General features: G+C 46.4%; 1 protein-coding gene and 23 non-coding genes across 24 annotated transcripts; all 24 read left to right on the top strand.

Annotated features, from left to right (window-relative positions):
• The first annotated feature begins 329 nt into the window (after positions 1–329).
• Trnar-ucg lies at positions 330–402 on the top strand. Its single transcript has one exon. It is a non-coding gene; the product is annotated as a tRNA-Arg (tRNA).
• Positions 403–840: 438 nt separating this feature from the next.
• Positions 841–913, top strand: Trnak-cuu. Its single transcript has one exon. It is a non-coding gene; the product is annotated as a tRNA-Lys (tRNA).
• A 321-nt stretch (positions 914–1,234) lies between these two features.
• Positions 1,235–1,306, top strand: Trnat-agu. The gene has a single exon. It is a non-coding gene; the product is annotated as a tRNA-Thr (tRNA).
• Positions 1,307–2,976: 1,670 nt separating this feature from the next.
• Trnar-ucg lies at positions 2,977–3,049 on the top strand. The gene has a single exon. It is a non-coding gene; the product is annotated as a tRNA-Arg (tRNA).
• Positions 3,050–3,487: 438 nt separating this feature from the next.
• On the top strand, positions 3,488–3,560 carry Trnak-cuu. The gene has a single exon. It is a non-coding gene; the product is annotated as a tRNA-Lys (tRNA).
• A 321-nt stretch (positions 3,561–3,881) lies between these two features.
• Positions 3,882–3,953, top strand: Trnat-agu. Its single transcript has one exon. It is a non-coding gene; the product is annotated as a tRNA-Thr (tRNA).
• Positions 3,954–4,028: 75 nt separating this feature from the next.
• Positions 4,029–5,954, top strand: LOC124738496. Its single transcript, XM_047248604.1, has one exon. The coding sequence runs from the start codon at positions 4,059–4,061 to the stop codon at positions 4,962–4,964; it is 906 nt and encodes a 301-aa protein (XP_047104560.1). The 5' UTR covers positions 4,029–4,058; the 3' UTR covers positions 4,965–5,954.
• Positions 5,955–6,715: 761 nt separating this feature from the next.
• On the top strand, positions 6,716–6,788 carry Trnar-ucg. Its single transcript has one exon. It is a non-coding gene; the product is annotated as a tRNA-Arg (tRNA).
• Positions 6,789–7,226: 438 nt separating this feature from the next.
• On the top strand, positions 7,227–7,299 carry Trnak-cuu. The gene has a single exon. It is a non-coding gene; the product is annotated as a tRNA-Lys (tRNA).
• A 321-nt stretch (positions 7,300–7,620) lies between these two features.
• On the top strand, positions 7,621–7,692 carry Trnat-agu. The gene has a single exon. It is a non-coding gene; the product is annotated as a tRNA-Thr (tRNA).
• Positions 7,693–8,234: 542 nt separating this feature from the next.
• Trnar-ucg lies at positions 8,235–8,307 on the top strand. Its single transcript has one exon. It is a non-coding gene; the product is annotated as a tRNA-Arg (tRNA).
• A 438-nt stretch (positions 8,308–8,745) lies between these two features.
• Positions 8,746–8,818, top strand: Trnak-cuu. Its single transcript has one exon. It is a non-coding gene; the product is annotated as a tRNA-Lys (tRNA).
• Positions 8,819–9,139: 321 nt separating this feature from the next.
• On the top strand, positions 9,140–9,211 carry Trnat-agu. Its single transcript has one exon. It is a non-coding gene; the product is annotated as a tRNA-Thr (tRNA).
• A 1,053-nt stretch (positions 9,212–10,264) lies between these two features.
• On the top strand, positions 10,265–10,337 carry Trnak-cuu. Its single transcript has one exon. It is a non-coding gene; the product is annotated as a tRNA-Lys (tRNA).
• A 321-nt stretch (positions 10,338–10,658) lies between these two features.
• On the top strand, positions 10,659–10,730 carry Trnat-agu. Its single transcript has one exon. It is a non-coding gene; the product is annotated as a tRNA-Thr (tRNA).
• A 542-nt stretch (positions 10,731–11,272) lies between these two features.
• Trnar-ucg lies at positions 11,273–11,345 on the top strand. The gene has a single exon. It is a non-coding gene; the product is annotated as a tRNA-Arg (tRNA).
• A 438-nt stretch (positions 11,346–11,783) lies between these two features.
• Positions 11,784–11,856, top strand: Trnak-cuu. Its single transcript has one exon. It is a non-coding gene; the product is annotated as a tRNA-Lys (tRNA).
• Positions 11,857–12,177: 321 nt separating this feature from the next.
• Trnat-agu lies at positions 12,178–12,249 on the top strand. The gene has a single exon. It is a non-coding gene; the product is annotated as a tRNA-Thr (tRNA).
• Positions 12,250–12,791: 542 nt separating this feature from the next.
• Positions 12,792–12,864, top strand: Trnar-ucg. The gene has a single exon. It is a non-coding gene; the product is annotated as a tRNA-Arg (tRNA).
• Positions 12,865–13,302: 438 nt separating this feature from the next.
• On the top strand, positions 13,303–13,375 carry Trnak-cuu. The gene has a single exon. It is a non-coding gene; the product is annotated as a tRNA-Lys (tRNA).
• A 321-nt stretch (positions 13,376–13,696) lies between these two features.
• Trnat-agu lies at positions 13,697–13,768 on the top strand. The gene has a single exon. It is a non-coding gene; the product is annotated as a tRNA-Thr (tRNA).
• Positions 13,769–14,310: 542 nt separating this feature from the next.
• On the top strand, positions 14,311–14,383 carry Trnar-ucg. Its single transcript has one exon. It is a non-coding gene; the product is annotated as a tRNA-Arg (tRNA).
• Positions 14,384–14,821: 438 nt separating this feature from the next.
• Trnak-cuu lies at positions 14,822–14,894 on the top strand. Its single transcript has one exon. It is a non-coding gene; the product is annotated as a tRNA-Lys (tRNA).
• Positions 14,895–15,215: 321 nt separating this feature from the next.
• On the top strand, positions 15,216–15,287 carry Trnat-agu. Its single transcript has one exon. It is a non-coding gene; the product is annotated as a tRNA-Thr (tRNA).
• The last annotated feature ends 45 nt before the right edge of the window (positions 15,288–15,332 follow it).

Here is a 15,332-nt window from a genome sequence, read left to right as displayed (position 1 = left end):
TGGTAGAGACCCTCGCGGTTGTTGTCGTCGTCGTCGGCGCCGCCGCCGCTTTGGTAATAGAGGCAACTCGCCATTGTATGACATAGGGTGAGGCACCTTCTGCAAGCGACTGAGATGGCAGTAAGCAATTGAAGCTGATTTGCAACCTCTTGTTTGATCAGCGTCACAAGGGCTTGAATGTAACTTGCGATGGGACACAGCAAGAAGTAGCGTCGCCTTTTTAGTACTGAAATTGGAGATGGAGAATTGCGTCAAAGATGGGAAATTCATTCCGGCAAGCGTACAAATGGCGACAATGAGGTGTGTGTGGGGAAGCATATTGCGCCAGTGACCGTGTGGCCTAATGGATAAGGCGTCGGACTTCGGATCCGAAGATTGCAGGTTCGAATCCTGTCACGGTCGAGTTTTTCCAGTTCTGCAAAAGATGCATGCTGTTTTACTGAGTTGTTTGAGTACTACAAATCTAGTTGAAAGTTGCTGCTGTCCGCTTCCTGGCTGCAAACCGGCGTCTACCTGAAGCTCAAGGAAGACAAAGGGGTTGTGTAGCGAAATTTTCGGCACAGTGCCGATCAGGAGAGATTTTTGGAACTACTGCGTCTGACTCAGGACCCAAGAGCTGCGCCACAGGCGTCTGCGCACAGTCGAGCATGTGTGTTGAATAATGGTGCTGATAGCCACGTATCATTTCAAGTAGATTTGATGCCTTTCGGAAAATTTATTTCATTGAATAGGAATTGTAGCTCATTTGTGGCAGCAGGAAATAAGCTGTAGTCAAAAGGATCTTCCATAGATGGTCGCAGGTCGCATAAATACTGTATGGTTCGTGACACGTTGTGTGGAGCCCGGCTAGCTCAGTCGGTAGAGCATGAGACTCTTAATCTCAGGGTCGTGGTTTCGAGCCCCACGCTGGGCGGCGCAAAATTTTGTGTCTACGCGGATGCAACCTGCGCCCCTCTCGTGAGCCTTGCGTAATGAACGTAACGGGTTACGACGATGCCTAGCTTCGTATGAATATCAGAGGAATGGTTTTTGAAGCTGAAAGTAGCTCTGAAATGAAATAAAAGTGTTGTTTTGGAATTTTAGGCGTACATCGATATCGTGTGAGATGTGTAGGAAAGCAGCAGCTGTGCTAACTAAATACAAATAATGGTCGCTAATGCGGTGCGTTTCCAGCTGAAGGGCTCCGATTGACTGGTCCATAAGATTGAAGTACCCGAAATGTGAACTAGGCGGCGCCTCCTTAGCTCAGTGGCAGAGCGCTGGTCTAGTAAAGCAGAGGTCGTGAGTTCGATCCTCACAGGAGGCAAAAGAATTTTGTAACAGCCCCTTCTAACGTAGATCTTTCGAAAAAAGCGGTCAAGGATATAAAAAATTATGAATGGGTTCGGTATTTAAGAAATGCTCTCGCAAATGAATAGTGCGAATGGTGCTATTAAAGTAGGCACCAGAAACTGCTGCTTTTGCGCCTCTCCTGGACTCCCCATCTCCAGACAATCCAAGCCAAGGCACGTTCCCGACTCCGTCTCCTCAAGCTCCTTTCCGGCCGAACGTGGGGTCTGGACCCCTCCACCATCCTCCACACCTATAAGTCCCTCATCCGCCCTATCCTCTGTTACGCCCATCCCGCCTGGATCTCCGCCCCCCCTTCCTTTTATAAATCCCTCCAAATCCTTGAACGCCATGCTCTCCGCCTTGCCTATCGCATCCGTCTCCCTTCCCCCACGCGGATCCTGTATGACCTTATCCCCTTCCCCCACCTCCTCCTCTTCCTCGAAAGGATACGCATCCTATACACCTCCCGTAAACTCGATCCTCCTCACCCGCTCGTCTCCCCGATCCTCTCCCACCCCCGCCCGCTGCCACGCCTGTACTCCCACGTCCCACCCGGTCTCCATCTCTCCACCCTCCTTACCCTCTCCCAAGGTGGCTTCCGCCAGCTCCCCCTCCCTGATGATGCCCTCCTCCCCTCCATCTACCCCTCCTACCAACTTTGATCCTCCCACCCTCCTCCTGTGCTTGCTCCTCGGGGCACCCTCCCTCCCTTCTCTCCCCTTTCCCTCCCTCCTCCTTTTCTCGTCCCTCGTCCCCCGGGCCCCCCCTCCCCTGTCCCTATCCTCCTGTCCCCGTTTCCTAAGCCATGGCATCCTCTTTTCCTCCCCTCTCCCCCTCCTCATCCCTGTTGCCCTCTTGGCAGGTCCCCGGACTCGCACACGCTCAGTGGACATTCGCGCGCCGGAGATCACCGCCATCAGTGTATCGTGTGTGCCGTCATGTTTAGTGTTCAGTGTTTACCGTCACACTCCATCGTTCACCAGTGCCATCGTCTCCTTCAGTGTTTGTGCGTCGTCTCAACAGTTTGCAGTGTGGCTTCTCGTCGGGTGTGAACGGCTCCGTGTTTGTTTCTCTGTGTCTCCTGTTTATTGCCCACCGTTTTGTAACTTTTATGTTTTTCTCCTGTTTTTGCTGATTGTACCTTCTATGGCTGAAGAGCAGCGTAGTATGCTGCTGACAGCCTGCCTGCTGTACAGGCTTTAAAATAACAATAAAGTAAAAAAAAAAAAAAAAAAAAAAAAAAACTGCTGCTTTTGGCAGTCTCCGGAGAATGCCGACGTGGAATACTTAGTTCTTGTGATGTATTTTCTACCCCTGGTAGAGACCCTCGCGGTTGTCGTCGTCGTCGTCGGCGCCGCCGCCGCTTTGGTAATAGAGGCAACTCGCCATTGTATGACATAGGGTGAGGCACCTTCTGCAAGCGACTGAGATGGCAGTAAGCAATTGAAGCTGATTTGCAACCTCTTGTTTGATCAGCGTCACAAGGGCTTGAATGTAACTTGCGATGGGACACAGCAAGAAGTAGCGTCGCCTTTTTAGTACTGAAATTGGAGATGGAGAATTGCGTCAAAGATGGGAAATTCATTCCGGCAAGCGTACAAATGGCGACAATGAGGTGTGTGTGGGGAAGCATATTGCGCCAGTGACCGTGTGGCCTAATGGATAAGGCGTCGGACTTCGGATCCGAAGATTGCAGGTTCGAATCCTGTCACGGTCGAGTTTTTCCAGTTCTGCAAAAGATGCATGCTGTTTTACTGAGTTGTTTGAGTACTACAAATCTAGTTGAAAGTTGCTGCTGTCCGCTTCCTGGCTGCAAACCGGCGTCTACCTGAAGCTCAAGCAAGACAAAGGGGTTGTGTAGCGAAATTTTCGGCACAGTGCCGATCAGGAGAGATTTTTGGAACTACTGCGTCTGACTCAGGACCCAAGAGCTGCGCCACAGGCGTCTGCGCACAGTCGAGCATGTGTGTTGAATAATGGTGCTGATAGCCACGTATCATTTCAAGTAGATTTGATGCCTTTCGGAAAATTTATTTCATTGAATAGGAATTGTAGCTCATTTGTGGCAGCAGGAAATAAGCTGTAGTCAAAAGGATCTTCCATAGATGGTCGCAGGTCGCATAAATACTGTATGGCTCGTGACGCGTTGTGTGGAGCCCGGCTAGCTCAGTCGGTAGAGCATGAGACTCTTAATCTCAGGGTCGTGGGTTCGAGCCGCACGCTGGGCGGCGCAAAATTTTGTGTCTACGCGGATGCAACCTGCGCCCCTCTCGTGAGCCTTGCGTAATGAACGTAACGGGTTACGACGATGCCTAGCTTCGTATGAATATCAGAGGAATGGTTTTTGAAGCTGAAAGTAGCTCTGAAATGAAATAAAAGTGTTGTTTTGGAATTTTAGGCGTACATCGATATCGTGTGAGATGTGTAGGAAAGCAGCAGCTGTGCTAACTAAATACAAATAATGGTCGCTAATGCGGTGCGTTTCCAGCTGAAGGGCTCCGATTGACTGGTCCATAAGATTGAAGTACCCGAAATGTGAACTAGGCGGCGCCTCCTTAGCTCAGTGGCAGAGCGCTGGTCTAGTAAACCAGAGGTCGTGAGTTCGATCCTCACAGGAGGCAAAAGAATTTTGTAACAGCCCCTTCTAACGTAGATCTTTCGAAAAAAGCGGTCAAGGATATAAAAAATTATGTACTGTAGTCAGATAACGGCTTAGAGTTATAAATATGGAAGAAAGCGAAGGATGTCAGCAATCAAGTAGGGAGGATGTGGTTCCTGAGACTAATATGACACGCCACAAACGGAAAATAATAAAACCGCAACGCGACTACGATCCACAGAAAGGAACGTGGACAACAGAAGAAAAATCTCGTTTTCTGAAGGCACTTAAGAAACATGGATGTTTAAATATAACAGCTATACAGAGAGAAGTCCAAACGAAAAGTGAAGAGAGCATTAAGTTATTTATTAGTCACTGTAGTAAGAATGCGCGTTACTTAATGGAAAAACGCTCAGACGCATATTCAAAGAAAAACAAAAGTTTTGCAGTGTGTTGTAAACACAAGAAAATAAAGTCTGCTGTTACAGATGAAGCTATTGATCAGTGGCTTCAACGTTTTCATGCTGCAGAACCACCTGGTTATACTGAAATAAAGGCTTTACCAATAGCAAGAGCGTTTCTGTATATTTCAAAATTTGAGGAGCATCCAGACCCAAAGAGTTGTAAAGGAGTTGACTTCAAAAGTCTGTATGAAACCTTATATTATATGTTTTGTGGTCTGCCTGGGAAGCAACTTAATAAAGAAACGGTGGAGTTCTTCAACAAAACAATAGATCAGTTGTCAAAACTTGTTATGACATCACCAATGGCAGAGAGATCGGATGTCTTGAGGAATGTAGCAAGAATTAATTACCCACCATCAGGTAGAGTTCGAAAGTATCCGGGTAAAAAACAAATGGCATCACATGAACAGGAAGATTTTCTTTTAGAATTACAAGGCTACAATCCTTTAAGACTACCTCGTCATTACCTGTCCTTCAATGAGACGCTTGAAGAAACACCACCTCCTGAGAGTCGTGCTGAGGTGAAGATGGAGTCTGTGGAAATTCCTGCATGTTCTATATTCAGTTAACAGTTTTGTTATGTATGTATAATCTTACTGTATGAATCCTCAAAGTGTATGTATGTAACATAAATTCCTGTTTTCTCTTGTACCTCTCCACCTATTTTTTCAGTTTTATCTAATTCGGTACTACTAAATTATCATTATATAAAGTTATGTTTTGGAGAGATATTTTGTAAATAAATGTTCTCATGTGGATGAGTATGTATGTGTAATAGTGAACTTTTCTGTTGATCATATGTGAATTTGAATTGTCTCCTCTTGTAATACCTTCTGTTGGTGTTCTCAGAAATGTAGTGTGTAGTTGCAGGAATGTATATTCACTGACACATTTCAATTAATTTCATTCCATTGATCATATTTTCAGTTCATTCTGTGGATACATTGTAGATAATGGTCATTATGTATATATATCTACATGAGTAAGATCTACTGAATATTATAAAACTCTGCTATTGTGCTACAACTCATTCAAGACTAAAGTTTCAGCATAAGAAAGTAATGCTAAAGTTTGAAGGAGACTGTCTGAACAAGCATAACAACATTAATAATAATAATAATAATAATAATAATAATAATAATAATAATTGCTTTCTGTGTTATATCAGATTGTCATTGTCTGACTACATCGTGTTGCATGAACAGTTTTCGTTGTTGAATTTGGGCAGTGACACAACAAAACATAATAAACATAGTAGTGATAATCGTGTTGCTTGTCTGAGTCTGGCTCCAGAGATGCCAGAGTTACCAGAAAGAAATGCTACAGCACAGACCGTACAATCCAGTTTTTTTTTATTAAAAAGACTACATTCGAGTTTCAGTGCATCCACTCTTCAAACACTGGTGCTTAACTATTCGTTAAATGATGCAGTGAGTTGTAATTTTGTCCTCTCTGGATTTGTGAATGTAATCATTATTAACAACTATAAAACAAGTGTGGTAATGGAATGAAACCTTAATGACCTATGAATAAAAAAACTTGAGTTTGCTACCTTGTAATACATGTTGTGCTGTGTTCACTTTATTTGTTGCAGACAATGGTCAACATTTTTGTTGTTACTGAATTTTTTAGCTTAATGCCTGTTCCCATTTCAAGTTGGACAATAAAACAAGAAGAAATTTAAGTATATAAAAAAAAAAAAAAAAAAAAAAAAAAAAAAGTGGCAGAGCGCTGGTCTAGTAAACCAGAGGTTGTGAGTTCGATCCTCACAGGAGGCAAAAGAATTTTGTAACAGCCCCTTCTAACGTAGATCTTTCGAAAAAAGCGGTCAAGGATATAAAAAATTATGAATGGGTTCGGTATTTAAGAAATGCTCTCGCAAATGAATAGTGCGAATGGTGCTATTAAAGTAGGCACCAGAAACTGCTGCTTTTGGCAGTCTCCGGAGAATGCCGACGTGGAATACTTAGTTCTTGTGATGTATTTTCTACCCCTGGTAGAGACCCTCGCGGTTGTCGTCGTCGGCGGCGCCGCCGCCGCTTTGGTAATAGAGGCAACTCGCCATTGTATGACATAGGGTGAGGCACCTTCTGCAAGCGACTGAGATGGCAGTAAGCAATTGAAGCTGATTTGCAACCTCTTGTTTGATCAGCGTCACAAGGGCTTGAATGTAACTTGCAATGGGACACAGCAAGAAGTAGCGTCGCCTTTTTAGTACTGAAATTGGAGATGGAGAATTGCGTCAAAGATGGGAAATTCATTCCGGCAAGCGTACAAATGGCGACAATAAGGTGTGTGTGGGGAAGCATATTGCGCCAGTGACCGTGTGGCCTAATGGATAAGGCGTCGGACTTCGGATCCGAAGATTGCAGGTTCGAATCCTGTCACGGTCGAGTTTTTCCAGTTCTGCAAAAGATGCATGCTGTTTTACTGAGTTGTTTGAGTACTACAAATCTAGTTGAAAGTTGCTGCTGTCCGCTTCCTGGCTGCAAACCGGCGTCTACCTGAAGCTCAAGCAAGACAAAGGGGTTGTGTAGCGAAATTTTCGGCACAGTGCCGATCAGGAGAGATTTTTGGAACTACTGCGTCTGACTCAGGACCCAAGAGCTGCGCCACAGGCGTCTGCACACAGTCGAGCATGTGTGTTGAATAATGGTGCTGATAGCCACGTATCATTTCAAGTAGATTTGATGCCTTTCGGAAAATTTATTTCATTGAATAGGAATTGTAGCTCATTTGTGGCAGCAGGAAATAAGCTGTAGTCAAAAGGATCTTCCATAGATGGTCGCAGGTCGCATAAATACTGTATGGCTCGTGACACGTCGTGTGGAGCCCGGCTAGCTCAGTCGGTAGAGCATGAGACTCTTAATCTCAGGGTCGTGGGTTCGAGCCCCACGCTGGGCGGCGCAAAATTTTGTGTCTACGCGGATGCAACCTGCGCCCCTCTCGTGAGCCTTGCGTAATGAACGTAACGGGTTACGACGATGCCTAGCTTCGTATGAATATCAGAGGAATGGTTTTTGAAGCTGAAAGTAGCTCTGAAATGAAATAAAAGTGTTGTTTTCGAATTTTAGGCGTACATCGATATCGTGTGAGATGTGTAGGAAAGCAGCAGCTGTGCTAACTAAATACAAATAATGGTCGCTAATGCGGTGCGTTTCCAGCTGAAGGGCTCCGATTGACTGGTCCATAAGATTGAAGTACCCGAAATGTGAACTAGGCGGCGCCTCCTTAGCTCAGTGGCAGAGCGCTGGTCTAGTAAACCAGAGGTCGTGAGTTCGATCCTCACAGGAGGCAAAAGAATTTTCTAACAGCCCCTTCTAACGTAGATCTTTCGAAAAAAGCGGTCAAGGATATAAAAAATTATGAATGGGTTCGGTATTTAAGAAATGCTCTCGCAAATGAATAGTGCGAATGGTGCTATTAAAGTAGGCACCAGAAACTGCTGCTTTTGGCAGTCTCCGGAGAATGCCGACGTGGAATACTTAGTTCTTGTGATGTATTTTCTACCCCTGGTAGAGACCCTCGCGGTTGTCGTCGTCGTCGGCGCCGCCGCCGCTTTGGTAATAGAGGCAACTCGCCATTGTATGACATAGGGTGAGGCACCTTCTGCAAGCGACTGAGATGGCAGTAAGCAATTGAAGCTGATTTGCAACCTCTTGTTTGATCAGCGTCACAAGGGCTTGAATGTAACTTGCGATGGGACACAGCAAGAAGTAGCGTCGCCTTTTTAGTACTGAAATTGGAGATGGAGAATTGCGTCAAAGATGGGAAATTCATTCCGGCAAGCGTACAAATGGCGACAATGAGGTGTGTGTGGGGAAGCATATTGCGCCAGTGACCGTGTGGCCTAATGGATAAGGCGTCGGACTTCGGATCCGAAGATTGCAGGTTCGAATCCTGTCACGGTCGAGTTTTTCCAGTTCTGCAAAAGATGCATGCTGTTTTACTGAGTTGTTTGAGTACTACAAATCTAGTTGAAAGTTGCTGCTGTCCGCTTCCTGGCTGCAAACCGGCGTCTACCTGAAGCTCAAGCAAGACAAAGGGGTTGTGTAGCGAAATTTTCGGCACAGTGCCGATCAGGAGAGATTTTTGGAACTACTGCGTCTGACTCAGGACCCAAGAGCTGCGCCACAGGCGTCTGCGCACAGTCGAGCATGTGTGTTGAATAATGGTGCTGATAGCCACGTATCATTTCAAGTAGATTTGATGCCTTTCGGAAAATTTATTTCATTGAATAGGAATTGTAGCTCATTTGTGGCAGCAGGAAATAAGCTGTAGTCAAAAGGATCTTCCATAGATGGTCGCAGGTCGCATAAATACTGTATGGCTCGTGACACGTTGTGTGGAGCCCGGCTAGCTCAGTCGGTAGAGCATGAGACTCTTAATCTCAGGGTCGTGGGTTCGAGACCCACGCTGGGCGGCGCAAAATTTTGTGTCTACGCGGATGCAACCTGCGCCCCTCTCGTGAGCCTTGCGTAATGAACGTAACGGGTTACGACGATGCCTAGCTTCGTATGAATATCAGAGGAATGGTTTTTGAAGCTGAAAGTAGCTCTGAAATGAAATAAAAGTGTTGTTTTGGAATTTTAGGCGTACATCGATATCGTGTGAGATGTGTAGGAAAGCAGCAGCTGTGCTAACTAAATACAAATAATGGTCGCTAATGCGGTGCGTTTCCAGCTGAAGGGCTCCGATTGACTGGTCCATAAGATTGAAGTACCCGAAATGTGAACTAGGCGGCGCCTCCTTAGCTCAGTGGCAGAGCGCTGGTCTAGTAAACCAGAGGTCGTGAGTTCGATCCTCACAGGAGGCAAAAGAAATTTGTAACAGCCCCTTCTAACGTAGATCTTTCGAAAAAAGCGGTCAAGGATATAAAAAATTATGAATGGGTTCGGTATTTAAGAAATGCTCTCGCAAATGAATAGTGCGAATGGTGCTATTAAAGTAGGCACCAGAAACTGCTGCTTTTGGCAGTCTCCGGAGAATGCCGACGTGGAATACTTAGTTCTTGTGATGTATTTTCTACCCCTGGTAGAGACCCTCGCGGTTGTCGTCGTCGTCGGCGCCGCCGCCGCTTTGGTAATAGAGGCAACTCGCCATTGTATGACATAGGGTGAGGCACCTTCTGCAAGCGACTGAGATGGCAGTAAGCAATTGAAGCTGATTTGCAACCTCTTGTTTGATCAGCGTCACAAGGGCTTGAATGTAACTTGCGATGGGACACAGCAAGAAGTAGCGTCGCCTTTTTAGTACTGAAATTGGAGATGGAGAATTGCGTCAAAGATGGGAAATTCATTCCGGCAAGCGTACAAATGGCGACAATGAGGTGTGTGTGGGGAAGCATATTGCGCCAGTGAACGTGTGGCCTAATGGATAAGGCGTCGGACTTCGGATCCGAAGATTGCAGGTTCGAATCCAATCACGGTCGAGTTTTTCCAGTTCTGCAAAAGATGCATGCTGTTTTACTGAGTTGTTTGAGTACTACAAATCTAGTTGAAAGTTGCTGCTGTCCGCTTCCTGGCTGCAAACCGGCGTCTACCTGAAGCTCAAGCAAGACAAAGGGGTTGTGTAGCGAAATTTTCGGCACAGTGCCGATCAGGAGAGATTTTTGGAACTACTGCGTCTGACTCAGGACCCAAGAGCTGCGCCACAGGCGTCTGCGCACAGTCGAGCATGTGTGTTGAATAATGGTGCTGATAGCCACGTATCATTTCAAGTAGATTTGATGCCTTTCGGAAAATTTATTTCATTGAATAGGAATTGTAGCTCATTTGTGGCAGCAGGAAATAAGCTGTAGTCAAAAGGATCTTCCATAGATGGTCGCAGGTCGCATAAATACTGTATGGCTCGTGACACGTTGTGTGGAGCCCGGCTAGCTCAGTCGGTAGAGCATGAGACTCTTAATCTCAGGGTCGTGGGTTCGAGCCCCACTCTGGGCGGCGCAAAATTTTGTGTCTACGCGGATGCAACCTGCGCCCCTCTCGTGAGCCTTGCGTAATGAACGTAACGGGTTACGACGATGCCTAGCTTCGTATGAATATCAGAGGAATGGTTTTTGAAGCTGAAAGTAGCTCTGAAATGAAATAAAAGTGTTGTTTTGGAATTTTAGGCGTACATCGATATCGTGTGAGATGTGTAGGAAAGCAGCAGCTGTGCTAACTAAATACAAATAATGGTCGCTAATGCGGTGCGTTTCCAGCTGAAGGGCTCCGATTGACTGGTCCATAAGATTGAAGTACCCGAAATGTGAACTAGGCGGCGCCTCCTTAGCTCAGTGGCAGAGCGCTGGTCTAGTAAACCAGAGGTCGTGAGTTCGATCCTCACAGGAGGCAAAAGAATTTTGTAACAGCCCCTTCTAACGTAGATCTTTCGAAAAAAGCGGTCAAGGATATAAAAAATTATGAATGGGTTCGGTATTTAAGAAATGCTCTCGCAAATGAATAGTGCGAATGGTGCTATTAAAGTAGGCACCAGAAACTGCTGCTTTTGGCAGTCTCCGGAGAATGCCGACGTGGAATACTTAGTTCTTGTGATGTATTTTCTACCCCTGGTAGAGACCCTCGCGGTTGTCGTCGTCGTCGGCGCCGCCGCCGCTTTGGTAATAGAGGCAACTCGCCATTGTATGACATAGGGTGAGGCACCTTCTGCAAGCGACTGAGATGGCAGTAAGCAATTGAAGCTGATTTGCAACCTCTTGTTTGATCAGCGTCACAAGGGCTTGAATGTAACTTGCGATGGGACACAGCAAGAAGTAGCGTCGCCTTTTTAGTACTGAAATTGGAGATGGAGAATTGCGTCAAAGATGGGAAATTCATTCCGGCAAGCGTACAAATGGCGACAATGAGGTGTGTGTGGGGAAGCATATTGCGCCAGTGACCGTGTGGCCTAATGGATAAGGCGTCGGACTTCGGATCCGAAGATTGCAGGTTCGAATCCTGTCACGGTCGAGTTTTTCCAGTTCTGCAAAAGATGCATGCTGTTTTGCTGAGTTGTTTGAGTACTACAAATCTAGTTGAAAGTTGCTGCTGTCCGCTTCCTGGCTGCAAACCGGCGTCTACCTGAAGCTCAAGGAAGACAAAGGGGTTGTGTAGCGAAATTTTCGGCACAGTGCCGATCAGGAGAGATTTTTGGAACTACTGCGTCTGACTCAGGACCCAAGAGCTGCGCCACAGGCGTCTGCGCACAGTCGAGCATGTGTGTTGAATAATGGTGCTGATAGCCACGTATCATTTCAAGTAGATTTGATGCCTTTCGGAAAATTTATTTCATTGAATAGGAATTGTAGCTCATTTGTGGCAGCAGGAAATAAGCTGTAGTCAAAAGGATCTTCCATAGATGGTCGCAGGTCGCATAAATACTGTATGGCTCGTGACACGTTGTGTGGAGCCCGGCTAGCTCAGTCGGTAGAGCATGAGACTCTTAATCTCAGGGTCGTGGTTTCGAGCCCCACGCTGGGCGGCGCAAAATTTTGTGTCTACGCGGATGCAACCTGCGCCCCTCTCGTGAGCCTTGCGTAATGAACGTAACGGGTTACGACGATGCCTAGCTTCGTATGAATATCAGAGGAATGGTTTTTGAAGCTGAAAGTAGCTCTGAAATGAAATAAAAGTGTTGTTTTGGAATTTTAGGCGTACATCGATATCGTGTGAGATGTGTAGGAAAGCAGCAGCTGTGCTAACTAAATACAAATAATGGTCGCTAATGCGGTGCGTTTCCAGCTGAAGGGCTCCGATTGACTGGTCCATAAGATTGAAGTACCCGAAATGTGAACTAGGCGGCGCCTCCTTAGCTCAGTGGCAGAGCGCTGGTCTAGTAAACCAGAGGTCGTGAGTTCGATCCTCACAGGAGGCAAAAGAATTTTGTAACAGCCCCTTCTAACGTAGATCTTTCGAAAAAAGCGGTCAAGGATATAAAAAATTATGAATGGGTTCGGTATTTAAGAAATGCTCTCGCAAATGAATAGTGCGAATGGTGCTATTAAAGTAGGCACCAGAAACTGCTGCTTTTGGCAGTCTCCGGAGAATGCCGACGTGGAATACTTAGTTCTTGTGATGTATTTTCTACCCCTGGTAGAGACCCTCGCGGTTGTCGTCGTCGTCGGCGCCGCCGCCGCTTTGGTAATAGAGGCAACTCGCCATTGTATGACATAGGGTGAGGCACCTTCTGCAAGCGACTGAGATGGCAGTAAGCAATTGAAGCTGATTTGCAACCTCTTGTTTGATCAGCGTCACAAGGGCTTGAATGTAACTTGCGATGGGACACAGCAAGAAGTAGCGTCGCCTTTTTAGTACTGAAATTGGAGATGGAGAATTGCGTCAAAGATGGGAAATTCATTCCGGCAAGCGTACAAATGGCGACAATGAGGTGTGTGTGGGGAAGCATATTGCGCCAGTGACCGTGTGGCCTAATGGATAAGGCGTCGGACTTCGGATCCGAAGATTGCAGGTTCGAATCCTGTCACGGTCGAGTTTTTCCAGTTCTGCAAAAGATGCATGCTGTTTTGCTGAGTTGTTTGAGTACTACAAATCTAGTTGAAAGTTGCTGCTGTCCGCTTCCTGGCTGCAAACCGGCGTCTACCTGAAGCTCAAGGAAGACAAAGGGGTTGTGTAGCGAAATTTTCGGCACAGTGCCGATCAGGAGAGATTTTTGGAACTACTGCGTCTGACTCAGGACCCAAGAGCTGCGCCACAGGCGTCTGCGCACAGTCGAGCATGTGTGTTGAATAATGGTGCTGATAGCCACGTATCATTTCAAGTAGATTTGATGCCTTTCGGAAAATTTATTTCATTGAATAGGAATTGTAGCTCATTTGTGGCAGCAGGAAATAAGCTGTAGTCAAAAGGATCTTCCATAGATGGTCGCAGGTCGCATAAATACTGTATGGCTCGTGACACGTTGTGTGGAGCCCGGCTAGCTCAGTCGGTAGAGCATGAGACTCTTAATCTCAGGGTCGTGGGTTCGAGCCCCACGCTGGGCGGCGCAAAATTTTGTGTCTACGCGGATGCAACCTGCGCCCCTCTCGTGAGCCTTGCGTAATGAACGTAACGGGTTACGACGATGCCTAGCTTCGTATGAATATCAGAGGAATGGTTTTTGAAGCTGAAAGTAGCTCTGAAATGAAATAAAAGTGTTGTTTTGGAATTTTAGGCGTACATCGATATCGTGTGAGATGTGTAGGAAAGCAGCAGCTGTGCTAACTAAATACAAATAATGGTCGCTAATGCGGTGCGTTTCCAGCTGAAGGGCTCCGATTGACTGGTCCATAAGATTGAAGTACCCGAAATGTGAACTAGGCGGCGCCTCCTTAGCTCAGTGGCAGAGCGCTGGTCTAGTAAACCAGAGGTCGTGAGTTCGATCCTCACAGGAGGCAAAAGAATTTTGTAACAGCCCCTTCTAACGTAGATCTTTCGAAAAAAGCGGTCAAGGATATAAAAAATTATGAATGGGTTCGGTATTTAAGAAATGCTCTCGCAAATGAATAGTGCGAATGGTGCTATTAAAGTAGGCACCAGAAACTGCTGCTTTTGGCAGTCTCCGGAGAATGCCGACGTGGAATACTTAGTTCTTGTGATGTATTTTCTACCCCTGGTAGAGACCCTCGCGGTTGTCGTCGTCGTCGGCGCCGCCGCCGCTTTGGTAATATTGGCAACTCGCCATTGTATGACATAGGGTGAGGCACCTTCTGCAAGCGACTGAGATGGCAGTAAGCAATTGAAGCTGATTTGCAACCTCTTGTTTGATCAGCGTCACAAGGGCTTGAATGTAACTTGCGATGGGACACAGCAAGAAGTAGCGTCGCCTTTTTAGTACTGAAATTGGAGATGGAGAATTGCGTCAAAGATGGGAAATTCATTCCGGCAAGCGTACAAATGGCGACAATGAGGTGTGTGTGGGGAAGCATATTGCGCCAGTGACCGTGTGGCCTAATGGATAAGGCGTCGGACTTCGGATCCGAAGATTGCAGGTTCGAATCCTGTCACGGTCGAGTTTTTCCAGTTCTGCAAAAGATGCATGCTGTTTTGCTGAGTTGTTTGAGTACTACAAATCTAGTTGAAAGTTGCTGCTGTCCGCTTCCTGGCTGCAAACCGGCGTCTACCTGAAGCTCAAGGAAGACAAAGGGGTTGTGTAGCGAAATTTTCGGCACAGTGCCGATCAGGAGAGATTTTTGGAACTACTGCGTCTGACTCAGGACCCAAGAGCTGCGCCACAGGCGTCTGCGCACAGTCGAGCATGTGTGTTGAATAATGGTGCTGATAGCCACGTATCATTTCAAGTAGATTTGATGCCTTTCGGAAAATTTATTTCATTGAATAGGAATTGTAGCTCATTTGTGGCAGCAGGAAATAAGCTGTAGTCAAAAGGATCTTCCATAGATGGTCGCAGGTCGCATAAATACTGTATGGCTCGTGACACGTTGTGTGGAGCCCGGCTAGCTCAGTCGGTAGAGCATGAGACTCTTAATCTCAGGGTCGTGGGTTCGAGCCCCACGCTGGGCGGCGCAAAATTTTGTGTCTACGCGGATGCAACCTGCGCCCCTCTCGTGAGCCTTGCGTAATGAACGTAACGGGTTACGACGATGCCTAGCTTCGTATGAATATCAGAGGAATGGTTTTTGAAGCTGAAAGTAGCTCTGAAATGAAATAAAAGTGTTGTTTTGGAATTTTAGGCGTACATCGATATCGTGTGAGATGTGTAGGAAAGCAGCAGCTGTGCTAACTAAATACAAATAATGGTCGCTAATGCGGTGCGTTTCCAGCTGAAGGGCTCCGATTGACTGGTCCATAAGATTGAAGTACCCGACATGTGAACTAGGCGGCGCCTCCTTAGCTCAGTGGCAGAGCGCTGGTCTAGTAAACCAGAGGTCGTGAGTTCGATCCTCACAGGAGGCAAAAGAATTTTGTAACAGCCCCTTCTAACGTAGATCTTTCGAAAAA

The sequence above is a fragment of the Schistocerca piceifrons genome, unplaced genomic scaffold, assembly GCF_021461385.2.
Source record: "Schistocerca piceifrons isolate TAMUIC-IGC-003096 unplaced genomic scaffold, iqSchPice1.1 HiC_scaffold_1771, whole genome shotgun sequence".
Taxonomy (NCBI): Eukaryota; Metazoa; Arthropoda; class Insecta; order Orthoptera; family Acrididae; genus Schistocerca; species Schistocerca piceifrons.
This window is presented reverse-complemented; position numbering and strand designations above follow the sequence as displayed.